The sequence below is a fragment of the Diplotaxodon limnothrissa genome, linkage group LG4, assembly GCF_057381915.1.
Source record: "Diplotaxodon limnothrissa isolate DT_005_m linkage group LG4, D_limnothrissa_male_GT1.1, whole genome shotgun sequence".
Lineage (NCBI taxonomy): Eukaryota > Metazoa > Chordata > Actinopteri > Cichliformes > Cichlidae > Diplotaxodon > Diplotaxodon limnothrissa.
This window is the reverse complement of record NC_140599.1, coordinates 5,716,873-5,733,317: the sequence shown is the minus strand read 5'-3', so window position 1 is coordinate 5,733,317 and position 16,445 is coordinate 5,716,873. Positions and strand designations below refer to the sequence as shown.

Genomic DNA, 16,445 nt, shown 5'->3' with positions numbered 1-16,445 from the left:
AATGTTTTCCCAGCTAAAGATCTAACGTTTAATAAAGCCAACTTAAGTGTTTTAGAGGCATTACTTGTCCCCTCGTGTTTGGGAGCAGTCTGTGGCACACGAGGTATGTTTACTATATTTAAAGATCTTTTAGAGTGCAGCTCTCTGTGTTTTGACCAGGCCACATGTCTCCTTCTGTCACCTAAAAGTACAGAAATTTTAAAACCTTCTAGTAAACAGGGTCCCAGCTTCTCCTGGGAAAAGTCACCACTGCCATAATCCTCGCAGCCCGGACCCTCCACACATCACACATCAGACTGCGGAGACAAAGCATGAAGGTGGTAAGGAGGAACTAAGTGGGGCGAGGCTGGGCAATGTGACTTCGATTGCTCTGTTGAGGGTGGGGCTCGGTGGCGAACCTTTGGCTGCTTTGGTGGGGGGTTTATGGGGGACAAAGAGGGATTGGGCCGGGGGGTAGATCTGAGCCCAGCATTGACCCGCTCCATCATCTCTTCAGTGAATTTCAGGTGTGGGGAGGAGGGAGAAAGGGAGGGGGAGGAGGGTGATGGGGGTGATGGCCTGTCAGGGGTTTGGGGGACTGGGGAAGATCCTGGTCCTGGTCGTTGGTGTTCAGTTGTTTTGAAGGTTTGTTGTTAACCTTCCTATTCACGGTTGTCCAGTCCTGTTTCCTCTCGTATACAGGGGTAGAAGAGCTTCTCTGTCTCGTAGGAAGTGAAGGCCAGTTGGTTTCAGAGATTTAAGCTCGCTGTGCCCTGCCTGTGGTACGTCCTCCCCCTTCCAGGAGACATGATTTATGTCTTGGTTTTGCACCAAGACAGTCCAAGGGGGGATTATCGCTTGAGGAGCGAAGATCTCATCCTCCAACAGCTGAATGTGAGACTGGGAAGCTTGACATATAGATGGTATAACAGGTAAATGGTTAATTTGCAGTAAATGTAAGAAAACAGCTGTATGGAGTGTGAACTGAAAGATTTCTGGAGCATCATTCTATACATACATGTCTTGCAAGAGTAAGGTTATTTCAGTGGGCCTCATTTACTAACAGTGCATACACATAAATCTGTAATTTATCAATATTTTACTACTTTAGGATTACATTTACAATTCCTTCTTATGAACAAATGACAAAAATGACTTTGACCATCACTTGCAGTATAATTCCTTGGAAACTTTGGCAGTGGGTTTCTCACCTGAGGCTGACAGCTCCTTATCCTCCACCTGTTTTCTTCTTTTTTCTTGTAATCTGACTTTTTTTTTCACATCAGACTTTCTGATTCCAGGCTTTTAAAATGTTCGTCACTCCGTGGAAACTCTTTGGAAAGTTGAGCCTCAACAGTCAGACTTCCTCCTTATTTCCTGCGGTGGAGCTGCAGGCTTTGCTCTTATAAGTCTGTCCCCAATTTCTGTGCTTCAGCTGGAGATATTATATAATGTTTATTTATATAGCGAAATTGGGGGGAAATCCTCTTGCTTGAGGGTGTCAATGATGGCCTTCTGGAGAGCAGTCAGGTCGGCATGATTACCCATGATTGTGGTTTTGAGTAATGAACCAGGCTAGGAGTTTTTAAAAGCCTCCGGAATCTTTTGCAGGTGTTTAGAGTTAATTCGTTGATTCAGAGGATTAGGTTAATAGCACGTTTAGAGAACCTTTTCATGATATGCTAATTATTTGAGAAGGACCTGTATATGCTTTCGGTACCAGATTATATCAGTTGCTGAGCCCTCCTCTTAGCAAAACCCACTGGCTCACTCTTAACATCTTTCTCCGAGAGTGAAATTGTCACTAACCTCCTTATCCAGTCTTACTTTCGGGAGACAAAAAAAAACAAAAAAAAAACAGGTGTAGCAGAAAGACAAATCATCTTTATTTGGGTCAACAAGTTCAGACAGTAGAAAAGAAAAATGCAAAAAAAAAAGAAAAAAAAGACAGGCATACTACCAAAAAACAGTCCAAGTAAGAAAACAGTCCTTTGAATGAATAAGTGAGGTTACCTGTGCATTTCTCTGGTGAAGTTAGATGCATGTAGTGCCAGCAGGAATCTGTGGTCTAAACAAAAGCCTCGCCTCACAGAGAAGCTTTTACAGGTTAAATGAGCAAAAATTAAATTAACTGAGTACAAGTGTCAGTTCTTTCTACTTAGACTTCAATACAGGGGAACAAATATCCAAGTTAATGTTTTACACTCAAAGCAAGACATGTTATTCAGATTTTTTAAAAATACCCTGGAGATGATCCCATCATTATTTATTTGCTGGGATCTTCATGCGTTTTGTATTGAACTTTAATTTTCCTCATCTCCAGCTATACAAGACCTGCACTCAGATTCATACATGGGTAAGGTTAGTACATAGCCAAACATGCAGAATATGGAAAAATCAATTGATGCTGACTTTACAAGGGTGTGTGTTAAAATGGCATCTGATTCAAGAGTACAAATTACCAAGGTTGCCCTGGATTACACTCGTTTAATAAGGTTCACTAAATCACAAAAGACAAAAAAGTAACAGTAGTAGTTCTGCAAATGAAATTTATCTAGAAAATTGAGGTTTTTCAATAAGTGAGAGCTGAAAATATTGAGGTCCTTTTGTCAGAGCTGGCCCTTTAACATATGTCAGGTTTCTCAAAATGAATCGCAAAATAAAACTCTGCAGTGGTCCAAAAAATAAACAAACAAACATGGAGCGTAACAGCCACAGCATTGAAACCTCTGATGATCATCACAGTTGTGCTGGGAAAACTTGGCTACCAGCCTTCATCTGGTTGTTGAGATTCACCTACTCGCTGCTGCATACCAACAAGCTCAGCCGCTGCAGCACCACAACATCATAGATACACTCACACTGCAGTAATGAAGTGGACAACAGCAGGGAGGTGGTTTCAATGTTGTGACTGGTTGTTAATGTGCTTAATGCATGCAGATGTGTGTGTTTCAACCACATCCTGTCTATACAGTAAGCCTCATCTCAGGTGTTTATTTGAACCATAAGGGGCACGTGGCTGCTTTTTCTCGTTCATCTGAAGCCGTTTCACTCTGAAGTCAGTCGTGATTCAGGTTTGTTTTTGTTAAACCTTTTTATAGTCTTAAAAAAAAAAAGAGAGAGAAAAAAAGAAGAAGAAAACAGTCTCACTAACAGATTGATTCACTTCTGACCTCAGTGCTGGGGATACAAACCCTGATGATAAAAGTAAACGGACTTTCAGACTCGGTGGTGCGGTTTGTGCTGAGCAGTTGTTTCACAGCCCTGTGTTATCCTATTTCTGAGTGTGTATCTGATTACTTTAAAAAAAAATAACATCAAGTGACCTGATTAGAAAAGAGGAAATGCTCTCACAGTGCCTGGAGCACAAACTCAAAGAGGGCCAGGTGTTGTACTCTTTGGTGACGTTTCAATTAAGTCAGATTATCAGACCAGGCATGCTGAGTAAAGTTACAGGAGGCATACAGAGCTTTAAAGGAAATCCTACTTTCCCTGCGTTTGGTGCAGCTACATGAAGCTGGATGATGAAAATCTACGTCACTCTCGCACTATTTTTTTTTGTATTGACTTTACTTTTACACCTCTCAACCAATCAGTATTTCTCAGCTGTTACAGAGCCACTTCTTCTGCATCACTACAACACTGCTGCTCCATCCAGAGAGGGAGAGCTGCAGCACCAGGAGGACATCTACACCCATCACTGTACAGGCAGCACTACTACATATCGTACTGCTGGCTGCTCTGACTGGGGGTCAGTAGTGGTGGTGGTGGTGGTGGTGGAGGGGTTGCTTCTTCTGAGGGAGGGGCTGGTGCTGCGGCCTCATTAGGATTAGCTGTACTGAGGTTGGCTTCTTGGCCTACAGGTGGGTCTGGGAATGAGCCTGATGCTGCTGCTCCAGGTGGGATGTCTGAGGGTGGAGGAGGCATGCTGTTGCTGCTGCCCCCATCATCACTGGGGGCACTGCTGTTGGGAGTACTGCTCTCCCTGGGGAGCTCAGGGGGAGGTGTTGCTTTATCAGAGGAAGACGATGAAGTATCAGATGGTGGTGGTGGTGGAGCCACCTGGGGGTCTGAAAGCGGCTCTGCAGGTGCGGCCTCATCTAAAGAAAGGAATGGATGCAGATTTGGTATAAACACATCTGATTTAAAAAATAAGCCGTCTTTAAAGACACATGTCATTGACATTTAAAACCTGAATAATGAAGAATAGAATTAAACCACTCTTAAAAGTGCAATATTTGTATAAACGATGTTTAATGCTGTGTCCACTAAACTCTGCTCAGTTTTGATTAATTTTACTTGAGATGTTGCTAAAACTCAACTAAAACTAAAGTAATAGTAGCTGTACCTGACATTTACAGCAGTTTCAATCCAATCCAGTTTTATCGAAATCGAAAACAACAGTCACCTCAAAGCGCTGTACAAGCACTAAAGCACTTTGAGAGGTCAGTAGAAGTATTGTGTCAACAACATCTACGTACTAAACAGTTTTCATAAATGTTAACCTATCATGCAGCACATTAGCTAGCTGTTTAACTATTAGTAATAAGCTGACAGCCATGTTAGCCATTAGCAACATTTACAATTTGGAGTAATTAAAAAAGCCTTTTCATTCATTCTGTTGGTCCCACAATTCAGTCAATACAAATAATGAAGGCATTATAGTACACATCAAAGGTGCGGAGTCATAACTGGGTAACGTCCCAGTAAATCTGATTTAAATGTTCATTGCTACTTGTGAGCTCTGCAAAATTAATAAAACAGTTAAAGAAAAAAATTAACTCCACTGACCAAACCTATCTACAGTGGGGCAAAAAAGTATTTAGTCAGCCACCGATTGTGCAAGTTCCCCCACCTAAAATGATGACAGAGGTCAGTAATTTGCACCAGAGGTACACTTCAACTGTGAGAGACAGAATGTGAAAAAAAAAAAATCCATGAATCCACATGGTAGGATTTGTAAAGAATTTATTCGTAAATTAGGGTGGAAAATAAGTATTTGGTCAATAACAAAAATACAACTCAATACTTTGTAACATAACCTTTGTTGGCAATAACAGAGGTCAAACGTTTACTATAGGTCTTTACCAGGTTTGCACACACAGTAGGGCTGCTCAATTAATCGAATTTTAATCACGATTACGATCTGGGCTTTCAACGATCATTAAAAATGACTGAGCCGATTATTAGCCCCTCCCTCATTTATCCGCGACACCTTAAAGGCCGGTCCGTGAAAATATTGTCGGGCATAAACCGGTCCGTGGCGCAAAAAAGGTTGGAGACCGCTGATTAAGAGGACCCGAGGGAAGCTTCAGTGAACTTCAGTGGTGTTGCACACTATTTTATATTATTTTTTTAAAGTCATTGTTAACCCTTTAAAGCCGGTCAGAGCAGCACGCTCCGTTTTGCGTAACTATTGTTAAATCCCTGTAGAACCTGAACCGTGTAAGCTAGCGCAATAATTTGTTTTGCATATGAAACCGGAGGAGTTGTACTTACATCTTATGCCATCAGCTTGTCCTCGGTCACGGTTTCGTTCCACATATAGCTTTGCAAAAATTGCATAAAAAGCGCTTGCAGGAACAAAAACATAATATTCCAGAAACACGCTTTGCCGTTCCTATCAGCTGTTCGTAACACTTCCCACAGTGAAATGATGCACATGCTGTTTGCTTTGCAAATTTGCATCATAGGATTGTTTTTTGTTTTTCCTGCAGTATATAAAAATTGCTGTATCTCCAAAATAAAACTATGAAGACACTCAAAATAAATTTCCTGTGGTGGGAAACTATTTTTTGCAACTTTATTGTATTTAAAGTTTTGAGGGATAAACCTCTTAAATTTCTCCAAGTAGAAATATATGTAAACAAAACAAAAGCGATTTTCAATTTTTTTTGTAGTTTATTGCACTTTTTTGCACTTTATGTAATTACTATGGACTTAATGCATACATATTATTAAAATATGGGCTATAACAGTTGTATTGATGTATAGCAACTTGAAATGCTCCCACAAATGGCACTACAGCATGTAAAAAAATAATATAAGCTCTGGTGGACTTGGTTCTATAGTAGGTCTTAAAGGGTTAAATAAATATCGTCAAATAATCGTGATCTCAATTTCAGTGAAAATAATCGTGATTATCATTTTTGCCATAATCGAGCAGCCCTAACACACAGTAGCTGGTATTTTGGCCCATTCCTCCATGCAGATCTTCTCGAGAGCAGTGATGTTTTGGGGCTGTCGCCGAGCAACACGGACTTTCAACTCCCGCCACAGATTTTCTATGGGGTTGAGGTCTGGAGACTGGCTAGGCCACTCCAGGACTTTCAAATGCTTCTTACGGAGCCACTCCTTTGTTGCCCGGGCGGTGTGTTTTGGATCATTGTCATGTTGGAAGACCCAGCCTCGTTTCATCTTCAAAGTTCTCACTGATGGAAGGAGGTTTTGGCTCAAAATCTCACGATACATGGCCCCATTCATTCTGTCCTTAACACGGATCAGTCGTCCTGTCCCCTTGGCAGAAAAACAGCCCCATAGCATGATGTTTCCACCCCCATGCTTCACAGTAGGTATGGTGTTCTTGGGATGCAACTCAGTATTCGTCTTCCTCCAAACACGACGAGTTGAGTTTATACCAAAAAGTTCTACTTTGGTTTCATCTGACCACATGACAGTCTCCCAATCCTCTGCTGTATCATCCATGTGCTCTCTGGCAAATTTCAGACGGGCCTGGACATGCACTGGCTTCAGCAGCGGAACACGTCTGGCACTGCGGGATTTGATTCCCTGCCGTTGTAGTGTGTTACTGATGGTGACCTTTGTTACTTTGGTCCCAGCTCTCTGCAGGTCATTCACCAGGTCCCCCCGTGTGGTTCTGGGATCTTTGCTCACCGTTCTCATGATCATTTTGACCCCACGGGATGAGATCTTGCGTGGAGCCCCAGATCGAGGGAGATTATCAGTGGTCTTGTATGTCTTCCATTTTCTGATGATTGCTCCCACAGTTGATTTTTTCACACCAAGCTGCTTGCCTATTGTAGATTCACTCTTCCCAGTCTGGTGCAGGTCTACAATACTTTTCCTGGTGTCCTTCGAAAGCTCTTTGGTCTTGGCCATGGCGGAGTTTGGAGTCTGACTGTTTGAGGCTGTGGACAGGTGTCTTTTATACAGATGATGAGTTCAAACAGGTGCCATTCATACAGGTAACAAGTGGGGGACAGAAAAGCTTCTTACAGAAGACGTTACAGGTCTGTGAGAGCCAGAGATTTTCCTTGTTTGAGGTGACCAAATACTTATTTTCCACCCTAATTTACGAATAAATTCTTTACAAATCCTACCATGTGAATTCATGGATTTTTTTTTCACATTCTGTCTCTCACAGTTGAAGTGTACCTCTGGTGCAAATTACTGACCTCTGTCATCATTTTAAGTGGGGGAACTTGCACAATCGGTGGCTGACTAAATACTTTTTTGCCCCACTGTATATACAGTGAAACTGCTTTGAACGACTCCTCCATCAACCCAGTGGCTATCAGGTGGATTATGATTGTACTTAAATCCAAACAAGTTTTAAGATTTAAAGCGTTTTATCCAACATGCCTTATTCACACAAGCACTTTCCATCTCACACATTGATGGATGAATCTTGGGGATTGTATTTTTCCCAAGGATATTTGGCTTGCAGAATGAAGCACCCAAGGATAGACTCACCAACCAGACACCCTCCCCACCCCCCTGTGTATGTCTTTGTGTCCCCCCCACTGGTACCTGTCTCCATTGGTGTAGGTTTGTCCTCCTCCTTGGTCCCTGAGGTGGGGCTAGCATTAGTGCTGCTCTTCTCTGCAGCTTTGTTTCCAGCAGCCTCCTGTTGCTGTTGAGCAGCTTTCTCTGCCTGCTCAGCGGCCTCCCGCTCCCGCTCCTCTGCCCGGCGCCTTGCTGCCTCTTCAGCGGCAGCCATCTCTGCTGCTAGTTTCTCCATATCCACTTCCACCTTCTGACTGCACAGCTGGAAACACACAAGACTCAATTAAACAAAATGAATTTAAAAAGTTGCAAATGTCATAAGACTGAAGGCAAAGGGAAAGTAGTAGGCCTACACTTACAACACAACAGTCTGTGGTGACAAATTTCTATCTAAAGGGATATTTAGTCATCTAGAAATAAAGCTCTTCCTTCCTACACACTCAGCTCTCTCTAGGTAAATAAACAGTGCTGCTTTACCCGCTTCAGCTCAGTATTGAATGAGTCAGTGGTCTCCAGAAAACGTCTTTTCTTGTCTTGATGGCGGTCCTCGATCTGAAGAAGTTCAGCTTCAAGTTTCCTCTGAAATCACAAGCAATCAATCAGCAGGAATAGATCCTTCCTTTTAAATGTGAAACAGTTTATAAAACTAGTGCAACTACTTTTGGTTGTAAGCAAAAATCTTGTCACAAGGAAGCCAATCCCATTTGAGGAATGCACATTTATATTAAAGTGTAAACAATGCTTTTGAAGTCAGTTTGAGTAATATTAACACCACATTAGCTTTACAAGCTAAAAAACAAAGTAACAAAATGGAAGCAAAAATGTCCTGCTAACATACCTGGTGCACCATAAGAGACTGAACCTGCCTCTTGAGGACCTGCATGCGGGCTGTGGTGACCACAGAGCGGACGTCGGGCACCACAATCTCACTGAGGATGTCACTAATGAGCCGGTGGTTTCTCTGGAAGCGAGCTGCTGCTGTGTGCTTCACTGAGAAACCATCATCATAATCTAGGTGGAGCGAAAAGACAAGATGGGCAGAACCATGACGAGGACAGACAGACAGGTCAGTGTTTATTTTAAGCGCATTACATTACATTGTGAAGCCATGATTAAAAATCATAGATAGCTTCATAATTAACCTACCATCAGGATCTTCAGCAGGCTGAATGCTCATGTACGGCTCTCCTTTGTCCATACGTGACTGCCTCTGCCTGCTCTCCTCCTCCATTGCCGCCTCAGCCCGGTTCTTGGCGTTGATGTAGGCCAAGTAGGCAGGTGAGTTGTGGTAGGCCTTCAAAGAATCATTGTACTCAATCTAAGAGGAAGAGGGACAGGAAAAGAAAACAAGCCCTTTAAAACAACTCTGATCATTTCTTATTTTTCAATGCAGGGATTCTTTAGTTGTCACTTCTACAACTGCTGTTGAACTGCCAACATGTAAAGAAGGTATCCAAGAGCAACGGGTTACTTACAAAAGAAATTTAGGCTACGTTCACACTGCAGGTCTTAATGCTCAGTTCCGATTTTCTTGTCTGCTTGTTCACACTACAAATAAAATGTGACAGCAAACGTGCTCTAGTGTGAACCCTCAAAGCGGCCCGCATGCGCAAAAGAAGATGTCACACACAACGCGCGCTGTTTAGACCCAGACCAAACAGTATTGTTTGACTGATGGCCCTTAACATAAAGACTTGCTTCGGACTTTACGTTTCCCAATTTTGCTTTAAGTTATAAAGTTATTTTGTTATTTACATATGGCCTAATGATGACCCTTATTGCTATTTTAGAGAGGAGCGGTGCTTCAAAGGATAGTTGCAGATTTCTGTCAGAATCTGCAGATTATACAGTACAAACAAAATGTTCACGTTTCTCCAACGTTGACTTCCAAACAGTTTCACTAACATCTACACTGGATGACCAGGAAGCATTCACGATGTCTTCTCGGGCACGTCTCCGGCGCTGATAATTGGCGTCTGTCTTGTGTCAGTGATGCAAAAGGCGGATTTAATGTGACATGACCATTCAAACAACAGTCGCTTTCTAAAACATCAGATATGTATCGGATTCAGTACCACATACGAAAGTGACCCAGATCGGATTTGTGCTGTTCACGCTAGCATACCATGATAGGATATGGGTCACATAGGGTCAAAAAAGTCAGATTTGATGCGCTTTCGCCTGCAGTGTGAACGTAGCCTTAGACTCTTGCTCCTCCTTACCTTCTCAGCCTCGTACTCATTAAGGTAGTCCTGCTTCTCTTCATCACTCAGGTCCCTCCACATGCCCCCAATAATCTTTCCAATCTCCCACAGCTTTAGGTCTGGGTTGGAAGCCTTTACTTGGTCCCATACCTTTCATATTCACATCAAAACACAAACACACACACACACACACACACACACACACACACGCAGGATCAAATGACATTGACTGTTACAATACAAAGGAAATACGGGAAGCAAAGTACAGAGGTAAGAAACAGTGGATGAAATTATTAGTAAGGAAAAGCATAACTACTTAAGTGCTGCAAGAAAGCATGATGGAAAATATTCACTTATATATGGAATTCAATTTTTTTCTAAATGCAGGATCCTTTAGATCACATTTTGTTTTTGAGAATACAGTGTTAAAATTACAGCTCTGAACTAGAGAAAAGCAGGCAAGAGATGAGCCTATAAGGGGGAAAAATAGAGTGCCAGGGACAGATTATCCCCGTAAGAGGAAACATATGGAGATGTAGCAATTTTGCATGTTGACAAACACAGAAGGCTACTGTGAGTCAACGGAAACAAAGTGGAGAGCCTCCACTAGGTGGCTGAGGTGGTGGTGAGGCGTCATGGCTTGGCTGTTTCCCACCCTCAAACCCCTGCCAGCTTTTCAGGGGGATGGGAGGACAAGCAGTAAAAGCAGACACCGTGGATGGGTGTCTTACCTTCCTGCTTACCTTCCGGCTGTACCGCATGTATGGCATCAGTGGCTTGTCTGGTGGTTTGGGAGGCTTTGGGACGGTGATGCCCGAGGAGTTCTGTGGAAAGAAGGAGAGAGGGGGCACAAAGAAGAAGGAGGAAAAAGTATGAATGGAGAGATGGAAGGTATGAAGCCAAAGGGAAACAAACAAACAAGGGCCAGGTTTAGAGAGTGAACAGAAAAAACAAAAACTATCATAAAACATCTGCTGATTATGATCTGATATGGTTTGTGGAAAAGGTAAAACAACAGATGTGAATGTAAACATGACAATACACAATACTGAAATGTTCCTTAATGCTTTCATACAGTCAGATAAAAACAATTTTGATGTGTTAAGATGTTCTACAAGCCAAAGAATGGCTTTAAGTGTTTCAGAGCATCTCTGTAAGGCAAATGATGTTTAGATGTTTCACAGGCTGCTCATTTACATTACTATCACCCCCTAACTGGTGATGCAGAAAATGTTTTTTTTTGTTTTGGCTGTTCACTTTGGTTTTGTTACAAAAAAAATGAAATTCCAACATTGTCTTTATTTTGGGATTGTAATTCTAGAGGATTACGTGTGAACAAATCAAGCTGCCAGCTCTGATGTGTGTTAATGTTAGAAAACAGCACCACTGACTGAGTGCACAATGAGTGGGAAAATAAATAAATTTTCAAAGTGAACAGTTTCCTGTAGCATTGCTTTCTCGGTGTTTTGTTCTGCTGTAATATATCTTGTTTTATGCAAGTGCACTCAGAGCCTGAAGGAAAAAACCTTGTTTAACAAAAGGTTGGCAACTACTGTTGTGATACAAGTTATCTCAGATTCGGTTTTAGGTTGTGCTGAAAGAACTAGCAACGTTTGGCTAATTTGGCAAGGGCAAAACATCTTTTGAAGATAATTCAAACAATAAAGGAACACATTCACCACAAAGGTAGTGTTTTGCCTATGCCACCATGCACACCCACAGGAAGGCTTGTGTTCTAGTCCGACAAGAGCAGATCTACTTTCTATCTGACTTGATTACTGCTAACTGCAGTGCAGGAACTGTTGAGGCCGGATTGGTCACATTGAAAACGTTTTATTCCCCCCCCCCCAGGTCAATATGAAAATAAATCTTATTCCGTTTATATTTTTTTCCAAAAGCAGAGCTGTCATCAAATGTTACGTTCCAACTGACATCACATCTTACTTTTTTTTTAATGCATTAATTTGTTTTTTCAACACACATTTATGCACGCAACTGAAGCTCTTTAAAGCTGCAAGTCATATATTCAGTTTCCCCACTTCAATATACAGTCTAAGCCTTTCTTACAATCCTATCATTCTTCTCATACCTGGGCCCTTTATTCAATCCAAAACATTTACTTGTGCTTTACACTTTCTGTTACATTTAATTTGTTTTTCCAAATCGCTCCATCAATTCATTACCCTGCTGGAGCCTCCGGAGCTCCCTCCCAGTCGGAGGTTGTTGTAGGCCAGATGGCTGTAAGGGTTGTAGCCCACAAACCCTGGGGTGGAAGGCATTTGCTGATGGAAGACAAATGAGACAAAACACGAATGAGAAATGGCTCACACACAAGAGGAGGAAGAGGGATAAACATAAATAAGTGAAAAGGAGGGGGAAACATGAAAATACATGTATATATAGATATATATATGTTGACTTTTTGATTTGTTTGTTCCATGATCTTATCATGCAAGGCAAAAAAGGCAACTGGATGGCATTAAGAATTAGTGCACAACAAAAACTTATTTAACTGAGTGTGTATCAGCAGATTTCAGCTCTACACAGTGCTTTGCACTGCATCTGAATGTAAGGAAATGAAAAGCATCAAAACAAGCATGTATTCTGTTACTTCACATATGTCTACTAATAACATCAGCCAAGGTAGATTCTGCAAAGCTCTTCAGTCAAATAACAAACTAACTTGATCCCCATCAGTAATCTCAAACACCTTTGGTGCAAGACCTAAAAAAAAAAACGTGTGGCATGACAGGAAAAAGGGGTGAAAGCGATGATAGAGAACTGAAGAACAAGGTTTGTGGCAACCTTGGCACGTTCACACATTAAAGATTTAAAGGAAAGTAACAAAGAAAAGAAGCAAAAAAATAACATGGCCCTTGGCTGCTAAACCATGAACACTAAGACTGGTGCTAAAAGTGGGACACTTACTGTTGTTGGGGCAGGGGGAGGGGGAGGAGCGTAGGATGGTCGTTCTGTTCAAAGTTTAAAAAAAAAAAAGAGAAAAAGAAAAAAAATGTTAGTCAATCCTTGCATACCTGCTCTGTACAAATGACATGTTTTCCCTGCTGTTTACTTTTGCCTGACAATAATACCACTTGAGTGTGAACAGTGAGGGTTCTTCCTAACTGTCTACTGTGAAAGTACTTCAGCCCCATTTTTCACTCCTCTGCATCATGAATGTCTGAAAAGAGATGCACTTCTATATGAGGTAATCCAACTGACTGCTGCTGTCACCCAGGTACATTTTGCAATTCAGTATTACTTTCAGTTTTCAGCCATAGACAATTCCTTATTTTTACATTTCCATTAATGCCAAAAAACTAGATCTGTAGCATTTCACTTTATCGACCAGCCTGTGCTGGTCCTGAGTGTTACTCTGATGCTCTTCTGGGTCTTAACTGTCAGTTGTACATTTTCAAACTCCACCACTGTGTTCTGCATCTCAAGTCCAGAGTCCTCATTTCACTGCAACGTCAAACTCAATGTGACCGCAGAGCAGAACAAAGGCTACCATCACTATCTCCAGTTTGAATCAGTTGACTTTGAGTCTATACAAAACACGAGGAACTGACTAAAGAGGCAGATAGTACATATAGGACACAAATCTGATTCTATGAGAAATAGTGCAACTGTACACACTCTTCAATATTGTTTTTATTGAAAAGTCCACCGATCTAGACAGCATGACACTATGAAGCATGGCAACCTAAAGCTTAAAATTCTGCATGAGGCATCCTATGTGCAAAAACAGCGCAAAAATGTGCCTTATGTTATCTGAGTCCCTTACTTAATGAAATAGTATTCCTACATATTTTCCCCAGTGTACTGGTCGCATATATATATGAACCATAGAATGAGACAGGTGTTGGCATATAAAGGATATCAATGACTGATTTATTTACTTACTTGACATCGCAGCTGAGGAGCGGCCTATGGAATGGAGGCTATTTTCATGCTGGTTAAGCTGAAGAGGGAAACATAAAGAGAAAGGAACTCAACTACAGTCCACTCTGTAGTTTTGGCGTAGAACGAGGAAGAAGAAAAAAGCACCGGTAAATGAGCGGATAACAACAACAATGGCTGACTGGGTTAGCATTAGCTTACAAGGCCTACTAGCTAAACTCGCCGACACCAAAACCTCTTTGTCCCATATTCGTACGAGTTATCCATCGAATTTAATGGCTCTAGGTCCAAACAATAAAAGTAAGCAAACACGAATATGCTTTCATTCAAAACTATGTGACACTTTTAAAGAGCAAAACGCTTAAGCGACGTCAGTATAAGCCTTGCTGTTAAAGCTAGGTTAACGAAGAAGTCACCAGCTCCCGCTATCAACCAACATCAATTAATCAACCAGCCCAAGTTTCCTCTGGCACATGAAAATGTTTTCCCGCTTCTTCCCCGAAGTTACAAAATGCAACAGTGACACTTTTTAAAATATAAATACGTGCATATATTTATATATACACGCATGCTGGGAACAACATACAGCAATTCACTTAACCGTCCTTTGTTCCCTCTGTAGGGCCGCTTGTTCCGCCTCTCACTCACACACCGGAAATGATATTTTTCAAGCAGGTCGTCCGACGGATAAGAAATGAGCATTTCATAATAAAAGTATATTTGTGTTAAAATACTTTTTTTTCATGTATTTAAAATATCCCAACATCCAAACTATTAATTTTTGTATTCCAAACCACTTAAAAGTATGTGTAAACCGTGGAAGATATTGATGTATCTTCTTGCCAGAAAAGCGAAACCATCAAATGCCTTAAGCCAGGATAAAGGCCAGCAGGGGATTCCTGTGGTTGTAAGACAGAAGGATTTATTAGTCAATCCTTTAACCAGTGAGTCTGTGTTTAAAAGAGTTCTGTCATCCCTGTGATATTACCCTAAGTTGGGGAAGTCCTGTTGTGAAGCTAGTTGGTTTTCTGAAAATGGACTTGATCTCAGTGTGACACCTCATGCTCTTTGTTCTTCATGGCTGACAAGCCATTAGCCAGTGAATGTACTCTGGTTTAGCCATCTTTGTGACATCAAATAAATATTATAATTTACAAAATAAAATTAATGTCCCATTCAATAAGAGGTAACACCAGCAACAGAGCCAGTTATCAGGAAACTATCTCTTGACGTCATACAGTACACAACCTGCGAAACCAGAATCGATGCCCACTGTTGGTCATTAGAAAAAAACACATTCACTATTCAGATCTGGAAGCTACATCCATCCATTGAGTTCTGGTTACTGACTTTCCTGTTGCTTACCTAGATTTTTATGGCTCTTTCTTTGGCATTATATTTCACAGTAGTAAAACCTACAGACTTCATACTATGCTATTCTTAAAACGAAATAATTTTCCATGTTTGTTACAGTGGTCAGTTCCTCCCCATTTTTATTTCTCATACTCTCAGTCTGAAGTACGCTTTTCATACCAAATCATATTGGTCAGTTTTTAAAAAAGACATTTGTTGCCCTCTTTTGCTACTTTGATGACATGGTAGGGTTAAAAGAAATTCCATTGGCGCCATTTTTAGTGTTAATTCTGGTTGCAAAGACAATAGCAAGCCACAAGATGGCAGTAATGTAAAGGATGGATGCTAAGATATGAGCTCTTTGAAAACAACCTTATATCTTTCAATGTCTTTCACAATTCCACTGATATTTGTAAAAACCGCCAGTGTAGAAAAAATATCTACACTGTAATTCAACTGACATACAATTAGACATAGCTCTGGATTCCTCATCATGTTAACGTTCATTTAATAATAATAATACAAGTCTTGTAATCATTACAATCTTTTACTGGAATTTAACTTGCAGTGCAGGAAACACAGAAACACGAGAGAAATTGTTCTGCACTGCAGTGACTCTGAAAAATAAAATGACTGAAGTACAATGAAAAACTTTTGTAAAACTTTGAGCACATACTCGGAAGATGCCGGACATAAATATTCCAATAGATATTCCAAACGTTGTTCTGGAAAAATCATTTTATGATGTTATCAATGCACTTACTTTATGTGCACATGCAGTGTGAACATAAAGAATGAGTGTTCCACTTATTCCCTGTGTGACCCCTGGTGAGTTGTTAAAATTATAAAAAGTGCTGTACTTCAAATATTGTACTATTATTAAAACATGTTCTCATGGAGATGCATTTTCCCGTGTAGTGTGCGCAACAAAGAGTGCGCAACAAACACAAAAGTGTTCCATCATGGCCACAATATCAGACTGCAGCACACCTTGCATTAAGCACACAAACCATCATTGTGTGGTTTTAAAAAATGTATTCTGTTATAATAATTATGTTTCTCTTTCTTTAAGTAACCGATTTGGGGAGGTGGCTGTTTCTCATTTCACGCAAAAGGCGTGGCCGAGGGCTGAGAAAAACACAATAATGCCTGCTCAGCTGTACCAACCAAGTGCTTGTCAGAAACAGGGGTATTTTTGGTTTTGTTACGTTATTTTTTGTTTAGTTAGTAGTGGTGTTTCTTTTTTTTCCCCCCTATTGT

At 41.0% G+C, this 16,445-nt stretch overlaps 1 protein-coding gene across 2 annotated transcripts; it reads right to left on the bottom strand.

Annotated features, from left to right (window-relative positions):
• Window positions 1-1,852: 1,852 nt before the first annotated feature.
• On the bottom strand, window positions 1,853-14,483 carry LOC146633112 (SWI/SNF-related matrix-associated actin-dependent regulator of chromatin subfamily E member 1-like). Of its 2 annotated transcripts, none has more exons than XM_085351319.1 (11): window positions 14,419-14,483; window positions 13,836-13,893; window positions 12,858-12,901; window positions 12,113-12,211; window positions 10,661-10,753; window positions 9,948-10,079; window positions 8,872-9,043; window positions 8,564-8,736; window positions 8,203-8,304; window positions 7,750-7,987; window positions 1,853-4,079 (listed from the first exon to the last, which is right to left on the bottom strand). In XM_085351319.1, exons 2-11 carry the CDS (start codon window positions 13,840-13,842, stop codon window positions 3,697-3,699), a joined length of 1,443 nt encoding a protein of 480 aa, XP_085207445.1. In that variant the 5' UTR covers window positions 13,843-13,893; window positions 14,419-14,483; the 3' UTR covers window positions 1,853-3,696. The 2 variants fall into 2 exon arrangements, with proteins under 2 accessions (XP_085207445.1, XP_085207446.1); XM_085351320.1 differs by having other exon boundaries at window positions 10,673-10,753.
• Between the last annotated feature and the right edge of the window lie 1,962 nt (window positions 14,484-16,445).